Genomic DNA, 26,642 nt, shown 5'->3' with positions numbered 1-26,642 from the left:
TACTAAATTAGTTCCGGAGGTCCGTACTTAACCTGAAACCGTTCTTAACCTGACGCACCACTTTAGCTAATGGGACCTCCTGCTGCTGCTGTGCCGCCGGAGCACGATTTCTGTTCTCATCCTGAAGCAAAGTTCTTAACCCAAGGTAATATTTCTGGGTTAGTGAAGTCTGTAACCGAAGAGTATGTAACCTGAAGCATATGTAACCCGAGGTACCACTGGATATCTCCCTCGGAGACAAGTGATCAGCTATGCCATCCATCAATTCATATTTTAAGCCGAGGTATCAAATATGATAAGGGGACGCGGGTGGCGCTGTGGGTAAAACCTCAGCGCCTAGGACTTGCCGATCGCATGGTCGGCGGTTCGAATCCCCGCGGCGGGGTGCACTCCCATTGTTCGGTCCCAGCGCCTGCCAACCTAGCAGTTCGAAAGCACCCCCGGGTGCAAGTAGATAAATAGGGACCGCTTACCAGCGGGAAGGTAAACGGCGTTCCGTGTGCTGCGCTGGCTCGCCAGATGCAGCTTGTCACGCTGGCCACGTGACCCGGAAGTGTCTGCGGACAGCGCTGGCTCCCGGCCTATAGAGTGAGATGAGCGCACAACCCTAGAGTCTGTCAAGACTGGCCCGTACGGGCAGGGGTACCTTTACCTTTATCAAATATGATAGATGCAAGAACCTCAAAGCCAAACTGCAGCTTTCTAGCATTTTGGATATACAGTGGTACCTCGCAAGACGAATGCCTCGCAAGACAAAAAACTCGCTAGACGAAAGGGTTTTTTGTTTTTTGAGCTGCTTCACAAGACGATTTTCCCTATGGGCTTGCTTTGCAAGACGGAAACGTCTTGCAAGTTTGTTTCCTTTTTCTTAACACCGTTAATACAGTTGCGACTTGACTTCGAGGAGCAACTCATAGAACGCGGTGTGGTAGCCTTTTTTGAGGTTTTTAAAGACTTTGGTGATTTTTGAAGCTTTTCCAAAACTTTCCCGACACTGTGCTTCGCAAGACGAAAAAAATCGCAAGACGACAAAACTCGCGGAACGAATTAATTTCGTCTTGTGAGGCACCACTGTAGTTTCTATTTGAGGTATGGACAGCTTGCCCTCTTCCTGCTATACAGTGGTGATTCCCGGAGTTGTCAATGAAGACAGGCTTCCTATAAAATTTGCTATGGAAGAACAAGTAGCATAAGGTACTTGGGAAGAAGAGAATCCTTTGAAGGGTCAGCAAAACTTGGAGGAAAGGGTGATGTAACATACCTGCAAACACTGTAGAGTTGTGATATTCTACAAACTACAATTAAGGGACGAAGGAAAAATAGGTGAGCTGTACTACAAATTCCTATGCTAAACTGTACCTCAGAAGGCTTTCTCCTTCGGCTGACATATACATGCACAAACACAAATATGTTCTTTCACTCATTCTCACTTTGCAGCAAGCAATGGAATTTCACGAATGGACTTCAAAGTCGCAGCAATGGGAAGCAATGATCCCATTAAAACCTTTATGTTCAGGAAGCTATGGCTCTTTCAGACAATGGTGCAATTAGGAAAATGGTATTGAGTTTTGCTAGAATTTCAAAGATATATTACTTACTAGAATCGAATAGCATATAAAGTAATTATATATGAGTTTAGGGTAGCGGGTGGCGCTGTGGGTAAAAGCCTCAGTGCCTAGGGCTTGCCGATCGAAAGGTTGGCGGTTCGAATCCCCGCTGCGGGGTGCGCTCCCGTTGCTCGGTCCCAGCGCCTGCCAACCTAGCAGTTCGAAAGCACCCCCGGGTGCAAGTAGATAAATAGGGACCGCTTACTAGCGGGAAGGTAAACGGCGTTTCCGTGTGCGGCTCTGGCTCGCCAGAGCAGCGATGTCACGCTGGCCACGTGACCCGGAAGTGTCTCCGGACAGCGCTGGCCCCTGGCCTCTTGAGTGAGATGGGCGCACAACCCTAGAGTCTGTCAAGACTGGCCCGTACGGGCAGGGGTACCTTTACCTTTCCCTTTAGGGTAGCGGACTTTGTCTGTTGTTAGCAGAATATGCAAATGATCAGGCTGAAAGGGTTAACTAAGAAGCAAGTCCCAAGGTTTTTAAAGGGGCTTACTCCAGGTAAGTGTATTTAGGACTGCAACCTTACTGTGTGTGTATTGAAAAGTTTGCTGTTACTTAATTTTATGAGGTATATGGTGTTCTGTACAATAAGGCTGAGATAATAAAAGTTTTGTTTTTGTTTACAACAGCACTAATAGTTCCCCCCCTCCCATTTTTTGGGGGGTGGTGGTGGCTTATTTTAGTCCTGTTTTCCCAGTAGCAAAAGCCAAAATAGGTTCCTTAGATTATAGAGCTGTATTTCTCACTGCATACACATATATTTTAAAGCTATATTTATTTTCAGGGAATGACTAACAATATAAAAAATTACCAAGAAACCTACTTTAAGTCCTTTAAGTTCAAATCACCAATAGGCCCTTTAAACAAAATAAGGGCAGATCACAAGCAAGTCAAAGTAGTCTTAGCAAATGAATAAATGTGTATTCAAAAATGTTTACTAGGCTGCTTAGGAAAGACCACAATGTAAACTTCATTATCTAACAGAAAATGTTATTGATACCTGATAGATTTATTTAGCCACAGTCCACTTTAATTTGACTAATGTGCTTTCCCCTCACTAAAACAATTCAATTCAATTCAATTCACACAATCTTTTTATACAGTACGTCCTCAGTACGTTCTTTTAAAAACAGACCACACAGCAAAATATGTGGAAAGTGACACTTGTTTTCGAAGTTCGTGAAACAGCGGTGAATTAGGTTTGATGAGGGGAAATAAATACACGCCGAGGCTTCAACGTTGCCCCAGCTCCAAAGCTGCCTGGAAGTCTAGCATTTGGACAACACATGCAAGAGTATGTGAGCAGCTCCTAATCAGGCAGGTCCAAAAGGAGCTCTTTACATGCCCCGAGGCACGTCCCAGGGCACAGAACATGGAACTCTTCATGTGCTCAAAGGCACCGAACAGGGAACTCTTCACATGTTCAAAGGCACAGAACAAGGAACTCTTCACATGCCCCAAGGCACTGAAAAGGGAACATATGCTCAAAAGCACTGAACAGGGAACTCTTCACATGCCCCAAGGCACTGAACAGGGAACTCTTCACATGCCCCAAGGCAATGAACAGGGAACTCTTCACATGCCCCAAAGGCACTGAAAAGGGACCACATGCACAAAGGCACTGAACAGGGAACTCTTCACATGGTCAAAGGCACCGAACAGGCAACTCTTCACATGCCTCAAGGCACCGAACAGGCAACTCTTCACATGCCTCAAGGCACTTAACAGGGAACTCTTCACATGCCCCAAGGCACTGAACAGGGAACTCTACACATGCCTCAAGGCACTGAATAGGGACCACATGCACAAAGGCACTGAACAGGGAACTCTTCACATGCCCCAAGGCACCGAACAGGGAACTCTTCACATGCCCCAAGGCACCGAACAGGGAACTCTTCACATGCCCCAAGGCACTGAACAGGGAACTCTTCACATGCCCCAAGGCACTGAACAGGGAACTCTTCACATGCCCCAAGGCACTGAACAGGGAACTCTACACATGCCTCAAGGCACTGAATAGGGACCACATGCACAAAGGCACTGAACAGGGAACTCTTCACATGCCCCAAGGCACCGAACAGGGAACTCTTCACATGCCCCAAGGCACTGAACAGGGAACTCTTCACATGCCCCAAGGCACAGAACAAGGAACTCTTCACATGCCCCAAGGCACTGAACAGGGAACTCTTCACATGCCCCAAGGCACTGAACAGGGAACTCTTCACATGCCCCAAGGCACCGAACAGGGAACTCTGCACATGCCCCAAGGCACGTTTCAGGGCACTGGCCTGAATTCAGAAGCCTACCACCAGCCCCCGGGTTCGCTCCCTACCTGCTGGAGGGCCCCGCAGTTGGCGCAGGCCGTGGCCGCCTCCGCCGCGATCCCCGCTGCGGCCGCGGCGGGCGGGGTCTCCCCGGGCATCATGGTTGCCGCCTTGGCCCATCCGTCGCCGGTCACCGACCAGCCTCGGGCGGCAGAGGCAGCGGCACCAGTGACGGAATCCGGAGGCAGAAGCAAGGAAGGTCCTCTCCGGGAGCCCCGAGACGCGACGCCCAGCGGGAAAGGTCCCCACCACCCCGGTGGAAAAGCTGTCCTTGGCGCTGCCTAACAGAAACGATATATATATAATATTTTTAGGCTTTTCCAGGCATAGAACGACAATGGTTCTCTCAGCCACCCGCTGAAGGGACTCTGCCCTTAGATCCGCCGCTGTGAAGGGGTTTCCGTCCTCCGACAAGGCACTAGGAAAGGTCAGGCGGGGAACCATGGCGACGACTTCCCTCGTTGCCAAGGAACCGGCAAGGGAGAGGCCTACAAATCCCAACATGCCGCGCGCGACGCTCGCTGTTTTTTTTTTGACGGGGGGGGCAAAGTTTGGGGACGGGATCGCAGGCAGGCCAAAAAGTAGAAGAAAGGCGAGTGGCGGTGCGCGTGACGTCACATTCTTAAAAATATATTATTTTTTTAAAACAAATAAAAATAAAAATATTTTTAAGTGCAGGCAAAAAGCACAAGCCAATGCACTAGGGGCGGGCTTGGACCTGGGATACCAGGGTTCAACTCCTTACCCAGCCATTAGGTCAGGCAGTCCTCTGAAGCCAAGTGACGCGTTCTGTTGTTTGGTCGTTTAGTCGTGTCCGACTCTTCGTGACCCCCTGGACCAGAACACGCCAGGCACTCCTGTCTTCCACTGCCTCCCGCAGTTTGGTCAAACTCATGCTGGTAGCTTCGAGAACACTGTCCCACCATCTCGTCCTCTGTCGCCCCCTTCTCCTTGTGCCCTCCATCTTTCCCAACATCAGGGTCTTTTCCAGGGAGTCTTCTCTTCTCACGAGGTGGCCAAAGTATTGGAGCCTCAGCTTCAGGATCTGTCCTTCCAGTGAGCACTCAGGGCTGATTTCCTTCAGAATGGATAGGTTTGATCTTCTTGCAGTCCATGGGGCTCTCAAGAGTCTCCTCCAGCACCATAATTCAAAAGCATCAATTCTTCGGCGATCAGCCTTCTTTATGGTCCAGCTCTCACTTCCATACATCACTACTGGGAAAACCATAGCTTTAGCTATACGGACCTTTGTCAGCAAGGTGATGTCTCTGCTTTTTAAGATGCTGTCTTGGTTTGTCATTGCTTTTCTCCCAAGAAGAAGGCATCTTTTAATTTCGTGACTGCTGTCACCATCTGCAGTGATCATGCACCCCAAGAAAGTAAAATCTCTCACTGCCTCCTTTTGTTCCCTTTCGCTTTGCCAGGAGGTGATGGGACCAGTGGCCATGATCTTAGTTTTTTTTAATGTTGAGCTCCAGACCATATTTTGTTCTCTCTTCTTTCACCCTCATTAAATGGTTCTTTAATTCCTCCTCACTTTCTGCCATCAAGGTTGTGTCATCTGCATATCGGAGGTTGTTGATATTTCTTCTGGCAATCTTAATTCCAGCTTGGGATTCATCCAGTCCAGCCTTTCGCATGATGAATTCTTCATATAAGTTGAATAAGCAGGGAGACAATATACAGCCTTGTCTACTCCTTTCCGAATTTTGAACCAACCAGTTGTTCCATATCCAGTTCTAACTGTAGCTTCTTGTCCCACATAGAGATTTCTCAGGAGATAGATGAGGTAATCAGGCACTCCCATTTCTTTAAGAACTTGCCATAGTTTGCTGTGGTCGACACAGTCAAATGTTCTAGTGCTTTGTTAAAAGAGAAAGTACCCATTGCTCACCACAGCAAGGAGAGGGGCTGTCTTTGAGCATGTGAAGAGTTCCTGTTCAGTGGCTTTGAGCATGTGAAGAGTTCCCTTTTCAGTACCTTTGGGGCATGTGAAGAGCTCCCTGTTCAGTGCCTTTGAACATGTGAAGAGTTCCCTGTTCAGTGCCTTTGTTCATGAAGTTATCTATGGATACATTCTTTATACAGTAGGACAGCATATGTTACATGAGAACGCAAGTAGTGGCTGATACCCCAAAGATTACCAATGTTTCTTTCCCCTTTCTGGGCTGTGCGCCCAGCGCGCCAAGCTCACAGTTAAGGGTACCATCCAAGCAGGCCAATTTGTGGGTATCAACACGAGCTGTGTATGAGTTCAATGCTGCAGCTACTTCTGCCCATTAAGAATGGCGTCATCTTGACTATCAACATGGCATACACAACAGATCCTCCGTGTGTTCCTGTTTTCCAGGGACAGTGCCTGATTTAGAGAAGCCTTCCCGGTTTCTGATTTGGTCCCGGAATCTCCTGCTTTTCCTTAGGATGTCCCTATTTTCATTGGTAGAAATGTTGGAGGTATGGAGCTCTCCGACCCCCGAGCCGTCTGAAGGCAATCCTGTATAGGGAAGGGTTTGTTTGTTTTTTAAAAAAATGTTTAATGTTTTATTATGTTTCTATATATGCTGGAAGCGGCCCAAAGTGGCTGGGGCAATGCAGTCAGAAGTGTGCAGAATAAATTGTAAAATTTTCATTGTGGAATGGGACAAAGTTTCAACTTGACTTGAAACTTTTATTATATTTAGAATAAACTTTCCACATGGGGATTATTTTTGCTAGACTTCAGAAAACAGGCACACTGCTGTCTCCATCTTGCTTTTGCTTATGAGACTATCCTCATATATCAGTCATTTATCTGTCATGGAATCACACTGAATGTGTTAATTGATAGCACATTTCCATGTCTCTGTTGCACATAAACTTTTGGACTCTGATTATCTGAATGATTAAATGGAAGTAAGTTCCACTGAGTCCAGTGGAACTTACTACAAAGTAAGTATGCATAAGTATCTTGAATAGCATGGCTGTTAGAAAGTCCGATCCTATGCATGTTTATTTAGAAGTCCCGTTCTTTTCAACAGGATTTTACCCAAATAAATATGGATTAGACTGTATTGTAGCCTGGCAAAACTGGCCTGCAAGAGCAGGGAAGATTACATGAAGACAGGAATTGTTGTATCTGAATAGTGGAGCAAGACTTTGTACACCTGAGCTGGTGTGTATGTGTGTGCACACACATAATTTGGACTTCAATACAGGCAGCAAAATGTCTTAAGGTGGGATTTCAGCCAGGTATGTTCAACAACTGCAACTACACACAGTCTTCCAAAATCAAGCTACATGATAGTGCTTATATTTAAAGCAACTCACTGTTTCCCAGCTGTGGGAAACCTTAGATCCTTCAGTTGTTGCTGAACAACAAATCCCACCAGCTTCATCAAGCATGGCCAATGTGCGCTGTAGTTCAGCATCATCTGGACTGCTAAAAGTTCCCCTTGCTTGCTCTACAAATTATTATTAATAATAATCATATTTACTATCCCATATCCCATTCTTAGGGACGCGGGTGGCGCTGTGGGTAAAAGCCTCAGCGCCTAGGGCTTGCCGATCGAAAGGTCGGCGGTTCGAATCCCCGCGGCGGGGTGCGCTCCCGTTGCTCGGTCCCAGCGCCTGCCAACCTAGCAGTTCGAAAGCACCCCCGGGTGCAAGTAGATAAATAGGGACCACATAACACCGGTTTTGAAAGACCTACATTGGCTCCCAGTACGTTTCCGAGCACAATTCAAAGTGTTGGTGCTGACCTTTAAAGCCCTAAACGGCCTTGGTCCAGTATATCTGAAGGAGCGTCTCCACCCCCATCGTTCTACCCGGACACTGAGGTCCAGCACCGAGGGCCTTCTGGCGGTTCCCTCACTGCGAGAAGACAAGTTACAGGGAACCAGGCAGAGGGCCTTCTCGGTAGTGGCGCATTCCCTGTGGAATACCCTCGCAACAGATGTCAAAGAGAACAACAACTACCAGGCTTTTAGAAGACATCTGAAGGCAGCCCTGTTTCGGGAAGCTTTTAATGTTTGATGTATTATAGTATTTTAAGATTCTTTGGGAAGCCGCCCAGAGTGGCTGGGGAAGCCCAGCTAGATGGGCGGGGTATAAATAATAAATTATTATTATTATTATTATTATTATTATTATTATTATTATTACTGGCGGGAAGGTAAACGGCGTTTCCGTGTGCTGCGCTGGCTCGCCAGATGCAGCTTTGTCACGCCGGCCACGTGACCCGGAAGTGTCTCCGGACAGCGCTGGCCCCCGGCCTCTTAAGTGAGATGGCCGCACAACCCTAGAGTCTGTCAAGACTGGCCCGTACGGGCAGGGGTACCTTTATCCCATTCTTATGTCAATGAGCTCATGAATTTCTCATTTTCTATTCATAGTCAAAAGAAGCCTAGAAAGCCTGAAAGACCATGACTTGCCCAAGGCCACCTGATGAACTTTATGGCTTGGCAGGTCTGCTCAAACCAAGACCAAAAATGGAACTACCTGTCAGCTTCATTTATTAAGTGTACGGATCACTTCCCGTAACGTAACGTCCCAAAGCGATTCACAAGAATACAGTGAAACAGTAATAAATAAATAATTGCTTAAGTAAATTAAAAAGCATAACAAGGGTGTCTCTGGACCTTAATTTGAGGCTCCTGCAACAACAACAAAATATTTAGAATATACCTGACCCCATTACATTTGTTTAAAAAGGGCTAGCAAAGGTATTTAACTGTTGGAGATGTTATAGGGATAATGTGGCTCCCTTCCGTGATTGGACTGAAGACTTATACAAATTCCAACATATGAACAACTTGCCTATAAACACAGACTTGCTATGGACAAATTCAGTGATTTTTGGAATCCATTCTTACAAATACTGTAATAGGTTAAGATCTGGTGAAGTACAATATTTTACAACATTGTAAAATATACAGTTTTGGATCCCCCCCCCCCTTTATCATCTTTTCTACACAGGGTTCTGTTTCTGTTTCTCTTTTTTCTTTGTGTCTCACCATGTTTAGTGCACATATTATGATGTACTTTTTGAACTTTCAATAAAGATTTTTTTTTAATCTGTTTGCAGGCAGATTGCTTTCCAGCTCCAAAAACAGCAGATGTGATAGAACTCCAGCAAAGCCAGTAACCCAGGAAGGAAAAGGTTAGCATACAAAACCCAGAGCACTACTGAATAGAGCAGGAAGGGATGGATGTTCTGCGACAAATCATTAGTCACAATAGGTATTGTCTGAAATAAAAACATCATTCTAGGCAAAACATTCATTTTCATTAGTGAAATTTTGTCCAGCAATGACAATTTTAACTTGTCCCATCTTGACATATCTTTTTAAACTTCAACCCATGTTTTGACATAATTATTTAGGAACAATGTACTGTTCATATTTGTCATAGTAATACCCAAGTACTTAACTTTTAACAGTATTTAATAGATAGTGATTCAAGGAAGGGGTGTCACTTTATATCACAATCTTATATTAAGTTTATATTGAGCTTATCTGGTGCACAGAGGACATTTCAGTTGTTGAAGAGGATTATAAGACCATGTCCACCCTGGGCACCTTTGAGAATTACTACAAATTCTTCATGAAGTTCATCATCATAGCTGTCAACTTACAGATTTGAAAATAAGGGACCAGCAGCCTCGAAAATAAGGGATCAGCAGCCAAAATAAGGGATCAACAATTACTTTGATAAAATACATATTTTGTTGCGTGCAAATGGCTTTAGATACCTATTAGGTCCATAAATTACCATACAGCATATATTAAACACAAAAAAACAGCAACAATTTGTTGTTGACAAAGCACAGCTGGACATAGAAAGGGCCCCATTACCTTCAGTAGCTTATTTAAGGGACATCATCAATAAGGGACAGCAGCGGGACATGGCGCTGGGATAAGGGACTGTGCCGCCAAATAAGGGACGCTTGGCAGCTATGTTCATCATGTCCACCCTGTGGATTATTGATTCCAGGTGGAGGTTGGATTAGGCTTAGGCAAAACCTGCAAGTTAACGAGTCAACGCAGAGCAGCATCTGCTTTCTATTCTGCAGCATCTCCTGCTAATCCACAATGACTATGAGGCCAGGTAAAGAGGGGAAACTGCTCTCGATTCACAAAAGGTGGTTCTGGCAGTATGTGGATGACAGTGAACCAGACCTCTCCAAAAAAAGTTTGCTAACCCCTGTTTAAGATTAACCACCAGAAAAGGAAAATATTAATATTTTCAACGGATATTAACAACAAATGGCAACAAATAGTGATTGTTGCTATGGGGAAAGCAAAACCTGCAAATGGGGCCAATCTGTTTGCAGATTGCTTCCTGGTTCCAAAAACAGCAACCATTATAGAACCATAGCAGAGTCCACAAACACAGTACCCTAGGAAGCAAAAGGTTAACCTACAAAACTCACAGTATTACTGAATAGGGTGCGAAAGGAGGGATGTTCTTCAGCCGACTGGGATTGGGCACAGCCAGCCTTTATAGGCTGGGAGCAGACCGGAGTGAAGCCCAGCCCACTTAGACTGGCTGCATTATTATTTTTTAATTATCTTTATGTATGTATATATATTTGTATTTTAATTCAATAAAGATAAAAAAGAAAAGATTAAGACAAGAAAGGGGGGTGGGATACAAAACAAGAATTTGCATTTTTATACCATCGTTCATTGAATTTGTAAATAAAAGAAAATATTCAAAGATTACCTAAAAACATATTGTCCAAATAACAATCTCCATGTGGAATTAAACTGATCCTTGTAAAATACAACGTGCAAATGTTAATTTGTTAGAGTACATGAAAACAAGTTAGGGTAATAGAAGGCTGTGCGTTAAACGTAAATAACAATACAAGTACAATGAGAAGAATTGGGAGTCTTTTATTTAGCCTGCCTGTGTTGGTCAGAAATCAAATAAATGGATGGTGGGAAAGCCTGCCAACCCAAGTGGCCGGCATAGGAATTCCCCAGCTGCCAGCCGCCTAGTCGCAGCCCAGCACCTGTCTGAGTAAGCTGCCATTCTCTCTGGCCACCTCCTTGTTGGTATTTTGTGGGAGGGATTCAAGTGTGCACAGGAGATTTAGGTTGGTGCAGTTAAATTGGATTAAAGTGCTCAGTCATTCAGATTGCTGTATAAAGTCCAGATATAATCTAACTTCTGCATAAGCTTTGTGCAAGCAAGTCAAGATGAATGCTCAATAAGTAGTTTGTCAGCTCACTGATCCCTACTCAAGTTGTTGATGATGCCTCCTGTCGAAGAACAATCTTCATCTGCTCTGCTTTTTTTTAACATATGACCACGTCCACTCTGTAGCTCCTTGGTCTTTTCCTGGTTGCCTTGGTAAGGCCCACCAACTCTTGATTCCGGGTGTAGTTTGGATTTGGCTTAGGCACTGGAGGGCTGGAGGAGGGCTGGCACAAGATAGAGTGGAACCTAGGATTACTGGATCCGCCCAAGACACAGGTCTACATGGATGACTGTGCCTTCTGTCAAAGAACAATCTTCATCTGCTCTTATTTTTTAATAGATGACCATGTCCACTCTGTGGGTGCAGGGTCTTTCCCTCTTTGCCACAGCGTGCACCAATGCTGAGGGAAGAAAGAAATGTGACCATTATTACCGAGACGTTTTGATGGGAATGGATGATAAATCATTAAGGCGGTTCATAGAAAACTTTTTTTTTTAAATGCCTGCTCCAAAGGTCTTATCTTACTACAATAGAGATTATATAGCTATATTTAAAATTTCATGCATATCACTTTATATCTTGACCCTCCTCCACCGAATTGAAATTTCAGCCTTTGCAACATAGGAAAACGGCCAAGTAAACAGTTATTTTCGTCACTTTATGAAAAATTCAGCTTTATTTTATGGTCTTGTTATTTCTTGCATCCATTCACCATTTACTCAGCCCCTTGAACACACCCTGCTCCACCCTTTCCCCTTGGCTGCCCTTTGATGACCCTCTCTCTTCCTTTGAAAACTAAGGGCTCATCAACACTTACCTTTGGTCCCACTCTTTCAGGCAGAGCTCCGGGGCCCACGCTTTAACGCTCCATGTCAGAGCACTTTGCTGGGGAAAAAAACACTTGTTAAAGCTGAATCAGTGCAAACATCCATTTGGGTTTTCCACTGATTGACATTTGCTCCAGTTGAGCTTTAAAGAGTGCCAGAGCAGGCCTACTCACACTCGGCCGTCCAGGTGTTTTGAGACTACAATTCCCATCCCACTGGTCCTGCTAGCTAGGGATCATGGGAGTTGTAGGCCAAAAACATCTGGAGGGCCGAGTTTGAGGAAGCCTGCTCCAGAGCTAGAAAGAGGTGCTCAGACACAGAGCTTTAAATTGTGGGCTGTGCCAGTGTGGATAAGCCCTAAATTATTCAAAGAAGACATTATAGAGAAGGAAAAGGCTGCCATAAGGGCTGCCGATTAATCCCTGGAGTCTGCTAGCCCTGTGTTTGGGCGCACAGTATTTTAGGGTGCTGGCCATCTCGTCCGGATACCTCATTAAGGGACAGGGGTATTTAGCTGTCTACTGGAATGCTTAAGCAGGGCCTCCACTTATGCTCAACCTGCATGTTTGTAAATAAGCTCAAATATTACAAAACACAAATTAAGTCTCCAGTGATTTCCTTCCAAAGGAGACCAAACCTGGGTAGGGACCACACCTGGGAACTTTCCACTGCTCAGAGAAGAGCAAATATATTGGGCTGCTGCAAACTTCCACTGAAGAAAGTCCGGAGTGTGAAACACAAGGATGGGGATGGGAGAGACAGAACATATACTGCATGTACTTTTGTGAAACATCTGGTGCCTGGATTATGCCAGAGACAGGTTGCTGCTAGGCTTGACTGATAATTGACTTAGGCTGTTGAAATCACTTACCTGAGCCCATAACAGGTGCTGAGTATTGCAACAGAGTTTGGGAACCCTTGTATGTATCCTTGATAGAAGCATTTGCCCTAAAGTTATTTAGGGGGATGGGAATTGTAGTCTCAAAACATCTGGAGGGCCGAGTGTGAGGAAGCCTGCTCTGGAGCATTCCCTGTAAAACACTCTCTTTAAAGTTCAACTGGAGCAAATGTCAATCAGTGGAAAACCCAAATGGATGTTTGCACTGATTCAGCTTTAACAAGTATTTCCCCCCCGGCAAACTGCTCTGACACGGAGCGTTAAAGCGTGGGCCCTGGACCTCTGCCTGAAAGAGTGGGACCAAAGATAAGTGTTGCTAAGCCCTTAGTTTTCAAAGGAAGAGAGGGTTAGCATCATCAAAGGGCAGCCAAGGGGAAAGGGTAGAGCAGGATGTGTTTAAGGGGCTGAGGGCGTTCAAGGTGAGACAAAAGTCATGGGCGGGATTTTCTTGGGGCATGAACACCGGAAAGCGGAGGAGAGGTGCCAGATAAGGAATGGGAGGTTTTTTTTTGACTCTGGGAGCAATCAGGAAGCCATTTGTGTGAGGTTGGGCGAAAACCTATCCATTCTGAAGGAAATCAGCCCTGAGTGCTCACTGGAAGGACAGATCCTGAAGCTGAGGCTCCAATACTTTGGCCACCTCACGAGAAGAGAAGAAAAGACCCTGATGTTGGGAAAGATGGAGGGCACAAGGAGAAGGGGACGACAGAGGACGAGATGGTTGGACAGTGTTCTCGAAGCTACTAAAATGAGTTTGACCAAACTGCGGGAGGCAGTGGAAGACAGGAGTGCCTGGCGTGCTCTGGTCCATGGGGTCACGAAGAGTCGGACAAGACTAAACGACTAAACAACAACAATGTATGTATGTATGTATGTATGTATGTATGTGCATGGGAAATGAGGGGCAGATGGAGCTCAGCAACCTGGGAGGGTATGTAGTAGCAGTAGTAATTTATTATTTATACCCCTCCCATCTGGCTGGGTTTCCCCTTCCACTCTGGGTAGCTTCCAACAAAAGATTAAAAAGACATTGAAACATCAGTCATTAAAAACTTCCCTAAACAGGGCTGCCTTGAGATGTCTTCTAAATGTCAGATGGTTGTTTATTTCTTTGACATCTGATGGGAGAGCCTTCCACAGGGTGGGCGCCACTACCAAGAAGGCCCTCTGCCTAGTTCCCTGTATGTAGGAGAAGGAAGCTGATCTGAAATCTCTGCTGCCTTGCAAGGCATCATTGGCGAAGAGAATGCTCAGGAGAAACCCCACACAAATCCAGAGTGCAGTCTCTAAACGGTTGGATGGTACCTTGTACACCTCTGTCTGGCAACTCCTGCAGCCAAGCTGGTGCTTTCCTTTGGACCTCATCAGTGAGGCTAAGAGGGGGACCCTGCTATCTGGGCAGCCCAAGACCTCCAGACACACTGCCCAGGCTTGTGCCTGGGGTGGTCACTTTGGAGCTGCCAGCACAGCTGCTTGACTTGTAGTTTCCACAGACATCAGGCTGGTGGCTCTGGATAACGGGTGACTAGAGGGAACCCAGAACCTCAGGCTCCAGGTCACATTCGGCTTTCTAGATCTAAGAGTCTTCCCAGGCCACACCCCACACCAGCCCTGCTTTGCCACCCTTTGTGTGTGTTTGCGCCAGGCTTCAATGAGTCCTCAAACCCAAATTACCAGAACAGGTGCCAGAAAAGAGCAGCTGCCCTCAGTAAATTAGGTTGGCTGGGACATAAGATTTGCGCTGCCATTCTGCTCCTCCCTCCCAGATCACCTGTCTTAGCAGTAGTGTGCAAGGCGACAAAGTTTAATTCACAAACAAAAATCACTGTAAAGCTGGAAGAAGGGGACAAAGTACTGTGGTTCCTCGATTTAAGAACAGTCCTGTTTACAAATGATTCGGTTTACAAACTCCACAAAACCGGAAGTAGTGTCCCGGTTTGCAAACTTTACCTCGGTCTAAGAGCGGAATCAGAACGGTGGAAGGGCACAAGCGGCAGGAGGCCTCATTAGGGACAGCGCGCCTCGGTTTAAGAATGGTTTTGGTTTAAGAAAGGACTCCCGGAACAGATTAAGTTCGTAAACCAAGATACCACTGTAACGGTTTCATTTCTGTTTTCTACACAGCTGGTAAGCCTAAGAGCTGGTTGGGGGGGGGGCAACTTTAGCTGTGAAGAATGCTTGGATGTGTGCCTAAGAATACAAACTTTGCTTTTAGGTAGAGCTTTGATGGGTAATTGGCAGGACTTGCAGTCTCAGCATGCACCTGCTGATGGCAGCCCATAATGAAGCCCCTGCATGCTGTATCCAAATGCAAAGAAGGACCTGGAGAACCATTCACAGAATACTTTTCACCTGTACTGTATAAGCAAGCAGTAATTTATTAGGCAGCTACAAGTCATATAAACAGCAGGAGCCTGGCCCAGGTCTGGTCACGTTGTGTCTTCTCGGTTGCTCAAGCTGCTCACATGCCAGGGGCGGCAGGAGGGAGAGAGGAGAGAGGAGAGAGAAGACATGATGGAGCAATACAATAAGGAGAATCTACAAAATGAGGCAAAAAAATTACTGGTGCCTCTGCATTTCCTTAGCACCACCCAGAAAGATGGAGAAGAGATTGGAAAAACCATCTTCTCGCATAGAAGCCTCTCCACTCCCTGCATAGGCTTTGAAATTTCTGTACCAGGGCTGGCCCAAGACACTTTGGCCCCTAAGGCAAACCACAACCTGGCACCTCTGTCAGGGAGGAAGGGCTGAGTGAAGATCTATATCAGGAACTGGGGGGAATAAAGCTGTGCATTGGGAACAAGAGTCGGAGGAGACCTGTTCACCAACAGGCCGCTGTAGAGGTGGCATGGGGGGTGGGCTGCCAAAGAAAGCACAGATCCGGCCTCCAAGGAGTGCTGTCACTGCCACCACAGCAGCAGCAGGAGGTGATGCGTACTTTGGAGGGCAAATCTGCTGCCCCTATGAATCCTGCTACCTGTGGCAGTCGCTTTACCTTGCCACTTGGGTGGACTGGCCCTGCTTTGTACCTTTTCTATGAGAGACAAGATCTAGTGTGAGGTTTTGCCTGGAAGTTCTGCTGCTGTTATGAAACAGTTTCCCAAGCTATGCCTGTCACTGCTTTGTTCAGCCTTCACCAACGTGGTGCCCACCAGATGTTTCAGACCACAACTCCCTTCAGCCCTGGCATCAAATGGCCATGCTGGCTGAGGCCAACAGAAGCTGCACTCCAAAACATCTGGAGGGCACCACACTGGTAAGGCTGGCAAAGTTTTAGGTGTGCCATTTAATATTTTTGAATTGATGAAACCATGCGAATTGAGAAAACAGTATCTAAACAATTAGAACGGATACTATCATATATTTTAAACAGACCAAATACAGTTAAAATTGAGTAATGATGAATAATAATATAAGAATGTATAATGCTCTAAACAAAAAATTCAAAAGAAAATAAGAAAAAGCAAACATCGCTGTCATTAATAGGACAGTATTTAATGAGTCTTTTGTTTGTAGTTGTAGTATTTATATATTTATGATCTATAATTTAAGGAGACTCATAGTCATATATTCCCATAGAATAGCAAAAGTCATGAACATTTTTAAAAAAATTCTTTGGAATCCTGCCTGACAGTCCCCTCCAGGAGACGAGCAAAATTCCTCCTTGTTTAGAAAGGCTTGGGGTTGTGCGATTGATTCCTGCATGCGGTATGATCCATCCCAACTCATGTTCCATGTCAACCACAAGTGAGGCCCGCCTCTTTGGGGTTGTGTTATAGCAAAAGTGTTCCTAACATCAAGCTGGTGCCCTAATATAAAAATTGCCCAAATAATCTGCTGTCTATAGTACCACTTTCTAAGGTACTGATGGACTCCTCTTGGTATTAATGATGAGGGTCTCAGGGAAAATCAATGCCCCATGAGCTGTGTCATCCTTTTGTGTTGCTTTGGCTGACTGGTTCAGGAAATGCCCTGGGCTGGAATCCATGTCGGCAGCCTCCTAAAAGTTCCCTTTCTTTTACCCCTGACATCACTGTTGGATTTCCCCCCAGTTAGGTATACAAAAGCTGAGTAAGGGTATTTCCACCTCAACCTTGATGTGGCACAAACTCTCATTTTCTGAACAAAAAAAATTCCTTCCAGTAGCACCTTAAAGACCAACTAAGTTAGTTCTTGGTATGAGCTTTCGTGTGCATGCACACTTCTTCAGATACACACGTGTGCATGCACACGAAAGCTCATACCAAGAACTAACTTAGTTGGTCTTTAAGGTGCTACTGGAAGGATTTTTTTTTTGTTTTGACTATGGCAGACCAACACGGCTACCTATCTGTAACTCTCATTTTCTGCATCACAATCTGTCACTCAGTGCAATGATCAACTGGAGGCTGATGGCTGTTGCGGGGTGTCTGTGACTCTGCCTGTTGCATCTTCTACTCTTGGCCTTGGATAACCTTGGGTGGGCCCTGAACCTTAGTCTCAGCTCAGGACGAATGTGAGTGCTCTTTGAAGGCCCCCTAAGCCCAGAGCTATATGGGTGCTGTGTTGTGGGGGTTCTCCTTCCTCCCCTTTGTGTGTTGTGCTAAAAGATCAACAGCTGTGAGTTCAAGCAGTCTGGCTTGTAGGGGTGCCTGGAGACAAGCAGTAGAGGGCTGACTGCTGGCTGTGCCACTAGATCTGTGACACTGGGGGACACTGTGATGCACATTGTGTGTCTGATGATGCAGTGGGTGTGCTAGGAACAGGAATTCATCATCATGAGTCCATTGGCTGCATGTGGGGGCAGCCTGTGGGCATCATTGCTGGTGGAGTCCAGGATTGGTAGGCTTTGATGGTTTTCCAGGAATGCTGTGCCTAATATTACTATTAAGCTGACTTCTAATTTTTGAGCTCGTTTGTAGGTTCTAGCAGGGGAGCGCAGCTATTGTATACCCTTGACCGAAGAACGGTACACTCTTTCTATCTGGGATGGTCGTCCTCTTCCACCGAGCGCGCAGCTTCGGGAGGGATGCACATGGAGCGGTGAGGGAGGAAGGGGACACCCGCCTAGCCAGCCAGATCAGCCGAATCAACTCTGGCGATCAATGGGGTGACAGATGTCGCAGCCAGATCGCCCTCGCATCCCAAGCTGACTTCTAATTTTTGGACTGGTGTAGAGTGAGACTGAATAGTAGATATGACAGTTATTTTGCTGGCAAAACAACAGAATCACTCTCTGGCCACCCCCACGCAAAAGCCCTGAGTAACCAGAGTAAAAGACTGCTCTGCCCATGTTTATTTTCAGGTCTTATTTTACTGTGTGTTCCCTTGAGGCTCCTTGGAAGGAAAGGTAACATGCAGATTTTGCAGAGAAACCCAGTCCTTCCTTAATTGGTGGGGAAAACTAGACAATTTAATCCATGTTTCACTATCACAAAGGGCGAAAATAAATTAGGGAGTGATCCTTTTCTAGACTGCAACCAGCTCTGGAAGGAAAGTTAGTTTGTTTTTAACCAGTATACTTTAAGTTAGTTGAAGCTTACCTTGTTTTGTCTGACATGCTATATTCATCGGATATAGTATAAGAACTGAAATGTAATGAGAATTCAGATTACCGGTAAGGTAAAGGTAAAGGTAAAGGTACCCCTGCCCGTACGGGCCAGTCGTGTCCGACTCTAGGGTTGTGCGCCCATCTCACTTAAGAGGTCGGGGGCCAGCGCTGTCCGCAGACACTTCCGGGTGACGTGGCCAGCATGACGAAGCTGCTCTGGCGAGCCAGCGCAGCACACGGAAACACCGTTTACCTTCCCGCTATAAAGCGGTACCTATTTATCTACTTGTACTTAGGGGTGCTTTCGAACTGCTAGGTGGGCAGGAGCTGGGATCTAAAGACGGGAGCTCACCCCGTCGTGGGGATTCGAACCGCCGACCATACGATCAGCAAGTCCTAGGCACTGAGGTTTTACCCACAGCGCCACCCGCATCCCTAAGATTACCGGTACTTAACCTTAATTATATACAGATAAGCATACCTCGGCTTTGTCATGGAGTTAGCTTTACTATACAGTCTGAAAATTAATTATTATTATATGTACTGGGGTGGGCAACCTATGGCCCTTCAGAGGTTGCTGGACTACACCTCCCATCTTTCCTGACCACTAGCCATAATGGGTTGTTGCAGTACAACAACACAGGTTTCCTATCCTTGCTTTTCTTTCTTTTGTTGTTGGACATCATCTCCCTCCAGTATGGTCAACCACATCTGGAGGTATATACAGCCCTCCCAATATATACTAACAGCAAACTCGTATCTGTGTTATTATGTAGCTGAAATGGCAGCTCTCATGCGTCAGCAGGCTCAGAAGAACCCCAAGGTTTGCAGAAACACAACAAAAATATTAGGAAAAATCCCTAAGCAAGGGACTCCCCCCCCCCAAAAGCCCCCACAGCCCAATGCAAAAGTGGGTAAGAGGGGAAAGGGCATGTGGAGGTGGCCATGGCTGAAGAAGACTGCATTCTGTTGCAGGTCCTACTTGACCAAATTGTTGATGGACCAGAAGATTTCAGGTGTGTACAGGGCAGGCCCTGATAAACTGTGGCCAAAGTGACTTACTCGGAATCACCCAGGGACCCGCTGTCCTCTATGAAGTAGTTGCTGATTCGTGCCCATTTGACAATCAGGATGGCTGACCCAACCACAATGGGCAGAAAGAGAAATATGCTCAGGAGCACCCACGTCCGCATGTTGTCTTCAATGGCTCTTTCTGTAATATCTAGATGGAAACAAATTTCACAGCAAAGACTGAACCAGGAGAACTGCCGCATTAGACATTTTTAGCGTGGCACTGCCCAACGCTCCAATTTTATAGAATTTTTTTAAAGATTAGGAAGCAAACTCTTTCCACATTGCTAAAACAGCAACAACCAGGAAGGTTTTTTATTTTTTAATTTAGCATTATTGTGGTATAAAAATGTAATATTGGAGTAACACAGTTTTACAGCACCATTCCTCTCTTTCATTAAAAAATAAAGAGCTGGAAAAGTGTTAAATTAAAAGGCTAAAAATATATATAAAATGGGGTTATAAAATGGCATCCTTCACAAAGGTCACAGTGAAGCTGCAGACAGAAGTTATGTCAAATCCACAGGTGTCAGCAGAACATAGCAGGTTATACACATAGAAAAATGCCCTACTACTAATGATGTAGGAAATCAATTGCAGTTCTGCTTGCAGCTTACAGCAGAAAAGCAGTAACTGGGTAGCACTAGGAATGTGTTAGCCTCTTTCTCTGCAGTGTTCTCTCTCTCTTCTGTGTCTAAGTGCTATCCTCATGTACAGCTCCTGTTCCTTTCACTGGAGTTTGGGCAAGAGTGTCTCCTGGTCGAGTGTCTCCTGTGCTCCAGGGTTATTACAAGAAGAAGAAGAAGGTATTGTTTGGATTTTTTACTCTGGCACCAATAAGTTTTGTTCTGGCCCAATTAATCGTACATCAGCAAGTACACCACACCCACGTTGACTTTGTACTAGTCCACAGGGATTCAGCTGGCCCATCAGAATCCACAAGTCCATCACAGCCTGGTTTAGGGAGGGGTAGTAGTACTAAAACATTTGCTTTTCACTTTTGCTCTTTGAAAGAGAACTAGAAATACAGGGATGGAGAGAGGGGTTATGTCTATACTGAAAACATATACCAATTTCATACCAGCTTAACTGCCACCCTTTCCCCATTTCCTGGGAATTGCAGTTTGGTTCAGATACCAAGAATTCTAAAACATTTCACTCACACTGACTCTCATAAACACACAGCCTACAATCCTAAAGTTCCTTTGGAAGAAGGAATGATTATTAAGCTAATGTGCTGTCACTTCTCATCTTTCTGCCTTGAGAAAGACAGAAAATTCAAGGGAAGAATAAAGAGGGGAATGAATGGGTTAAAACAAAAATCAAACCCAGTCCCATGGGTTGAGGTGAAAGGTGGGTCCTAATTCTAAACAGTTTGGAAACTACTGCAGCAGAGCTGTTTGTCAGGATGGAGGGTCTTGCTTTTACTAACCAGAAGCCAGCATGCGAAGCCCACTGTCAATGCTTCCTCCGAGGGGGCCTCCTTTTTCCTTGCAATTTGGAGGTGCCCATCCTGGATCACAGTGGCAGTTTCTTTTGTTGTTGCAAATCTGAAGGGAGGGGGAGGAATAGCAAACATTTACTCCTTGCTTACGTGCTTTATCTTAAAAAGAAAAATATGCTTTAAGAAAACTTTATTCTTATTATTTCCTGAGTAGGGCATCAGTTCTAGTCTAAAATAAAATTAAGCGTAAAGTAGTAGTACTAATTTATTATTATTATTATTATTATTTCTTCATTATTTGTACTCCACCCATTTGACTGGTTTGCCCCAGCAACGCTGGGCTGCTTCAAGCATATACAAAAACATATTAAAACATTAAACATTAAAAACTTTCCTATACAGGGCTGCCTTCAGGTGTCTTCTAAAGGTTGAATAGTTACTTAACTTCTTGAAATCTGATGGGAGGGCGTGGTGTTCCACAGAGAGGGCACCACTACTGAGAAGGCCCTCTGCCTGGTTCCCTGTAACCTCACTTTTCGCAGGAACCACCAGAAGGCCCTTGGAGCTGGACCTTCAAAGGTAGCCCCACATCGAGTGTGCTGCAGTAGTCCAATCAAGAGATAACCAAGGCATGTGTGCAGGGAGGTAGGGTCTCAGCCAGCATACCAGATTGAGCAGGTAGACAGCTGCCCTGAAAATAGAATTAACCTGCGCCTCCATGGACAGCTGTGACTCCCAGGCTGAGCACCTGGTCCTTCAAGGGCAGTTACCCCATTCAGGGCTAGGAAGTCCTGCCCCCTGTCCTCCAGGACCAGTACTTCTGTTTTGTTGGGATTCAACCTCAATCTGTTAGCTGCCTTCCATCCTCCAGCCGCTTCCAGACACTCACACAGGTTCTGATTTAAATGGAAGGGATCCAAATGTTCCCCACCCTCTAGACATGCCTGGAGTTGTTGACCAACCACCTGCTCAATTACCTTGCCCAAGAATGGAACAGCTGAGACTAGATAATAATTGGCCATAATGGCTGGGTCCAGAGGGAATCAGCTGAGAGGCCATCAACATGGGAACAAGACACCCCCACCACTCTTTGGAAGTCATTTGGATCCATTAAGTGACCATTCAAATCAGTCCCACCTCCCTGCAGAGGGGAAGGGTCACAGAGAAGTCTAGTTGCACCAGGAAGTGATTTGACCATGGCACTTCTTTTGTTGTTCTGGAACTTAATGTCAGATCACCCACATCCACAGCGGTAAACGCCAGAGCTAAGGCATGTCCATTGTTATTAGTAGGGTCAGAGTTATTCAGGGACAGCTCCATGAAGGCCATGCTTTCCACGAAGTCCCAAGCGGTCCCGTGTAGGGTCATGTCAGCATGGATGTTCAAATCCCCTAGGGGCACCAGACTAGGTGTCTCCAGCAGAACATCTGCCATGACCTGAAGCAGCTCAGGCAGGGAATTCTTGGTTCAGTGGGGAGGTCGGTACCCCAATAGGAATCCTGTTCAACTTCTAGAGCATGCATTCAGAAAACTGAGTCTCTTTAATAGGATGCCCGGTGAAAACTAATGACTTCCTAAAAATTGCTGCAATAACCACCACTCTGCCACCCACATACCCTGGGTTGCAGTGCTTAAGAGAAACCTGGTGGACGAGCAGCAGCAATAATAGCCCCATCTGCCATGTCCCACCAAGTCTCTGTTATGTATGCCAGATCAATTCCTCTATCCACGACCAAGTCATGGATGTGTTAGAATGTGTTAACAGATGCCTTGATCTCACAATTAGCAGTGGAAAGCATGCATTTAGGTCAGGGGTGATGGCTAATGTTTTTCAGCCCATGGGCTACATTCAAGACTGGTCAACCATCTACAGATCACATGCCAACAGTGGTTGTGGCAAAAGCGATCATGCAAATTCTGAAGTTACCACACATAAAGTACACATGCTTAGTACACATGCAGACCAGAGACACACGTGCAGGCAAGTAGCTCTATTTCTCTCCCCCCCCCCGCAAACATACCTGAAATCATACAATCACACCTGCGAAAGATTGGGGGGGGGGGTTCCCTTCCCATCAGTGTGCTGGGAGGAGAGAAAATTCTCCTCCCAGGCCATCATTCTATAAGGATTAAGAAACGCTGTCTCTCCTCCCAGCTCAGGACTGTGATGCAAAGGTAAGACACCTTGCAAAGGCTTTCTCTTGCACCACCGCTGATGGCACGTTGGAGGAGCTCAGGAAGCAGGAAGGGGCACAGTGTGTCATCTAGTTTTCTTATCTCTATGGCTGCCCTCAGAAACGTGTCAAGCACCCTGAGTGTCTGCGGCTGGATATCTTCACATGAAGGAGAATGGAGAATCCTAAAGTGGTAAGAGCTGGCTGTACCACTTCAAGCTATGCATTGGAGATTTTTAGAAAAGTTCCCATATTAACTCCTTGCAAGTAGAAAATTAACACAGCAGTTAGAAGGTTAACCTGAACTCTTCTTGCTGCGCTAGTTTTTCTACCCACACAGTGGTTTTAGTAAAAAATGAAACTCCCCAGCTGCAGTCTGAAATAGGACAGTTCACTCCACCACATCAGAACTCCACCACCTCAATCTTTTGCATATGTACAACCAATTCTTTCAAGCACACAAGAAAACACCAAATAGTTTCTGAAGGAAAACACCACCACCTCCTTTTTATAGCAGAAACACCAACATGGAAAATATAACATTCGTTTTACTTACTCCATGCCCCAAACACGTTTTTGTAGGATCACAATCATATTTCAAGACGTCATACTTTTCACATACTTGTTTGAGACAAACCTTAAAAATAAATGAACCAATTTTCAGTTTTCAGAAGAGTTGCTGCCCTGCAACAGACCTTTTGCATTCACCAGACTGCATCTATGAGTGCTTCCAGACAGGTGTTTATTGCGAGATCTGTATGCAAGATTTTTCCATTGTATGTACAGTGTCATCTGCATCGAAGTGCTAGTCTGTATTTTCCCCTCCTCCATTAATCCAGATCTACCCTTTTTACAGGAAAACCGCATTATCAGGGGAGGTTGGGGGGTGGGGGACAAGATTAACCATAATGCCCTGCTTTCATCCCATCCTCTTGTCCAGCACTGATGCCTAAAAACCCTTTCCTCTTCCAGTCTCCTCCACCTCCTATGAAAGTCAGAGGGCACAGCTGCCAGAGTAGTGATTGCTACTAAATGGAAATCTCAGGACATACCAACCAAGGAAGAGTGGATTTGTAAATTAAGTGAGTATATACAATTGGCAAAATTAACTTCAATTATAAGCTATCAATCAAATCAAAAGTTAAGAATGGAGTGGAAGTATTTCGAAGATTATATGTCAAAATATTGTTCTAAAAGTGACATGTTAATAGGCTTAGAATAAAAAAGGTAAGCGATAACAAAACAAATAAAGAAAGAAGGAAAAATCAGAATTTAACAAAAATAATTTATTACAGAATGCAAGGAAAAAGAGGTAGAAAGAAATATAAAGTAGTTGAATTGCTATGGAGGGAAGCAGAGGGTGGGAGGTGGGTTTTATAATTAGGTGTATAATTATGCAGCTTTTGTAATTTAGATATTATATTTTATGTGAGGGAATCATTGAGAATTTTGGTTAAGACTCCCCTCCTGAAGAGAGGGGAGTGGTTGTGGGCGGGAGCCCGAGCCCCGCCTCTAGCAGGGGGCGTTAGCCCCCTGCCTCCCACTTACCTGGCTGGCGCCCACGCCCATCGGCAGGCACCCAACCAGGTGCGTCCGAGTGGGCGTGTATTGCAGCCTTAATACGGCGGCGCCAGCCCCTCCTCAGCCTCACTCTTCGTCGTCCCGTCGCGGTTATTATGTATACATGTTAAGTTTCAATAAAGATCTTTGAAAATAAAAAAAAAGAAAGTCAGAGGGCAGCTAATGGAGCCTGCAGACAGATTAAGGAGTGAGTGGCAAGTGGCTGCTGAGGAGATTTCACCCTCCCATATCCAAGAATCTGCTGATTCTCCAGAGAGGAGGGGGCAGTTTTCTGTTCTCTACTACTTCCGCTCCAGCCTCACATGTCAGTGTCAGTGTCAGTGTCAGAGAGAGAGAGAGAGAGAGAGAGAGAGAGAGAGAGAGAGAGAGACTGAGTGTTAGAGAGAGATCGTGTGTATAGATAAGGTTGCTGCTAAGAGCAGCTGCAGACACTCAGTGCAGTTCAGCATTTTTCGTTTAGACCTCCTTTAGCTCTGTATATAGTTGTGTATTTAGTTGTAGATAGAATAAAGAAGATATTCTACAGAGCTGCTCTCCGAGTCGTTTATACTCTGCTATACTCTGCTGTGCGACGACTGTCTTCTTGTTGGAGTGAATCCGGTGCTCACAACTCTAAGCTGTGAGTCCACAGCACTTTGACCTGTTCCTGTGTAAAAGGTGGTCTCTGGAAGTGCTACCCAGCTCGCCTAGCCCAGTCGGGGCGGAAGTGGATGAGTCCAGTTGGTGGCACTGGCTCAATGGCGATGCTGACAGCTGCTAGGGGGAAGATAGTGGTCATGTCTCTGGCCGCTACAATGAGCAGCTATTTTCTCACTTGCTTCCTCTTTGAAATCAGCAGTAGTAGCAACTCTTGCTTGGGCTCAGTCTGGTGCAAGAGGAAAAGGAAGAGGAAGAACTGGAGGAAGAACACCATGGCAGGAGGGGCACTGCATCATCCCCAACCGAAAGGAAGCCAAACATGTAAATACCTGAAGGCCAGGACAAAGAACCCCTTCCAGGCCAAAGGCCGTTCCCTCCCTAGTCTTCCAAGGGCCATATGCTAAAGTGGATGGAACAAGAGGGGTGACAGAAGCCGGCCGTGCAAGTCTGTGGCCGTGCTGTGTGGGTTCACATGCGCACCCCTCTCTCCCCTCTTCCACCCAGGCAGGCAAGAGGCGTCAGCACTGCTCAGGGACTTGTTGCAGCCAAGCAAAAGCAGTCCAGGAGGGCATGGCCAACGAGAGGTAAGATCTGTGGAGGGGGCGTGGCCTGAGGAGACAGAAAAGTCTGCAGGGCTGCATTAAGTCCCCTGGACTTGAGGTCCCCCGTCCCCCTGCTTTAGACACTTTATGAACAAACAACGTCTAACTGCATTCGCTGATTTCCATCTCTGCTTCTCCCATCACGCCCAGCCCATCATACCTGTCTCCTCATAGCGGAAATTTAGATTTTAAGTTCTTCAAGCATGAGACCAGTGGTCTTCCTTTTGCTTGTGCTGCTCTTTAGGACAACATTTAAGTAACAGTAATAGTCATGCTGTGTCAGATTGTATCCCTTACCTTTTCAGTTCCACATTTTGTACCCTCTTTCACCAGCATTGGGTCCGGAAAGCCCTCTGGTTGTTGAAGGTCCAGAGATATACAAAGGGTATCTTGGAACGGAATGTACAGAACTGGAACGTCCATGTCAACATAAGGATTTCTGGTTGGATAGAGGCAAATTAACTTTCCACATTTGATATCCCTGTCAAAGGCATTTGGAGAAAAGAACAGGATCACACATTTGCAAAGAGTTGGGGATTATGTATTGGAAATATCTGTTTTTTTCACCTTCAAAATATCAGATTTGACAACGGAAGTATGTTTTTGAACATGTTACCTAAAAATGCATGCTTTTGTTACTCAGATGACAAATGGGAGGGGCTGTCATTCCTCAACCTTTGAAACATCTGGATCAAAGATTATTGCCCAACAGTTTGTGCCCAACCGATATATTTTGGTATATCTTAATTTGTTGTTGTTGTA

At 45.6% G+C, this 26,642-nt stretch overlaps 2 protein-coding genes across 4 annotated transcripts in view; both read right to left on the bottom strand.

Annotated features, from left to right (window-relative positions):
* The window catches only part of ICE1 (interactor of little elongation complex ELL subunit 1), a 40,275-nt gene extending 36,054 nt beyond the window's left edge, over positions 1-4,221 (bottom strand). The window contains exon 1 of the mRNA XM_028738066.2: positions 3,940-4,221. Within this exon, the coding sequence (XP_028593899.2) occupies positions 3,940-4,032 (93 nt within the window). The 5' untranslated portion in view covers positions 4,033-4,221. The remainder of the gene's footprint in view (positions 1-3,939) is intronic.
* Positions 4,222-10,786: 6,565 nt separating this feature from the next.
* Positions 10,787-26,642, bottom strand: part of LOC114601057 (disintegrin and metalloproteinase domain-containing protein 2-like) — a 45,993-nt gene continuing 30,137 nt past the window's right edge. For 2 of the 3 annotated variants that reach the window (XM_077933423.1, XM_077933424.1), the window contains exons 16-21: positions 26,178-26,361; positions 23,615-23,695; positions 20,873-20,990; positions 19,432-19,591; positions 18,362-18,406; positions 10,787-11,514 (exon numbers count right to left, since the gene is read on the bottom strand). In XM_077933423.1, the coding sequence (XP_077789549.1) occupies positions 11,430-11,514; positions 18,362-18,406; positions 19,432-19,591; positions 20,873-20,990; positions 23,615-23,695; positions 26,178-26,361 (673 nt within the window). In that variant the 3' untranslated portion in view covers positions 10,787-11,429. Of the gene's footprint in view, positions 11,515-15,194; positions 15,297-18,361; positions 18,407-19,431; positions 19,592-20,872; positions 20,991-23,614; positions 23,696-26,177; positions 26,362-26,642 lie in introns of those variants that run through there. The other variant, XM_028738061.2, reaches the window with a different exon arrangement.

The sequence above is a fragment of the Podarcis muralis genome, chromosome 8, assembly GCF_964188315.1.
Source record: "Podarcis muralis chromosome 8, rPodMur119.hap1.1, whole genome shotgun sequence".
NCBI lineage: Eukaryota > Metazoa > Chordata > Lepidosauria > Squamata > Lacertidae > Podarcis > Podarcis muralis.
Note: the sequence above shows the minus strand (reverse complement) of the source record. Positions and strands in the feature narration are given on the sequence as shown.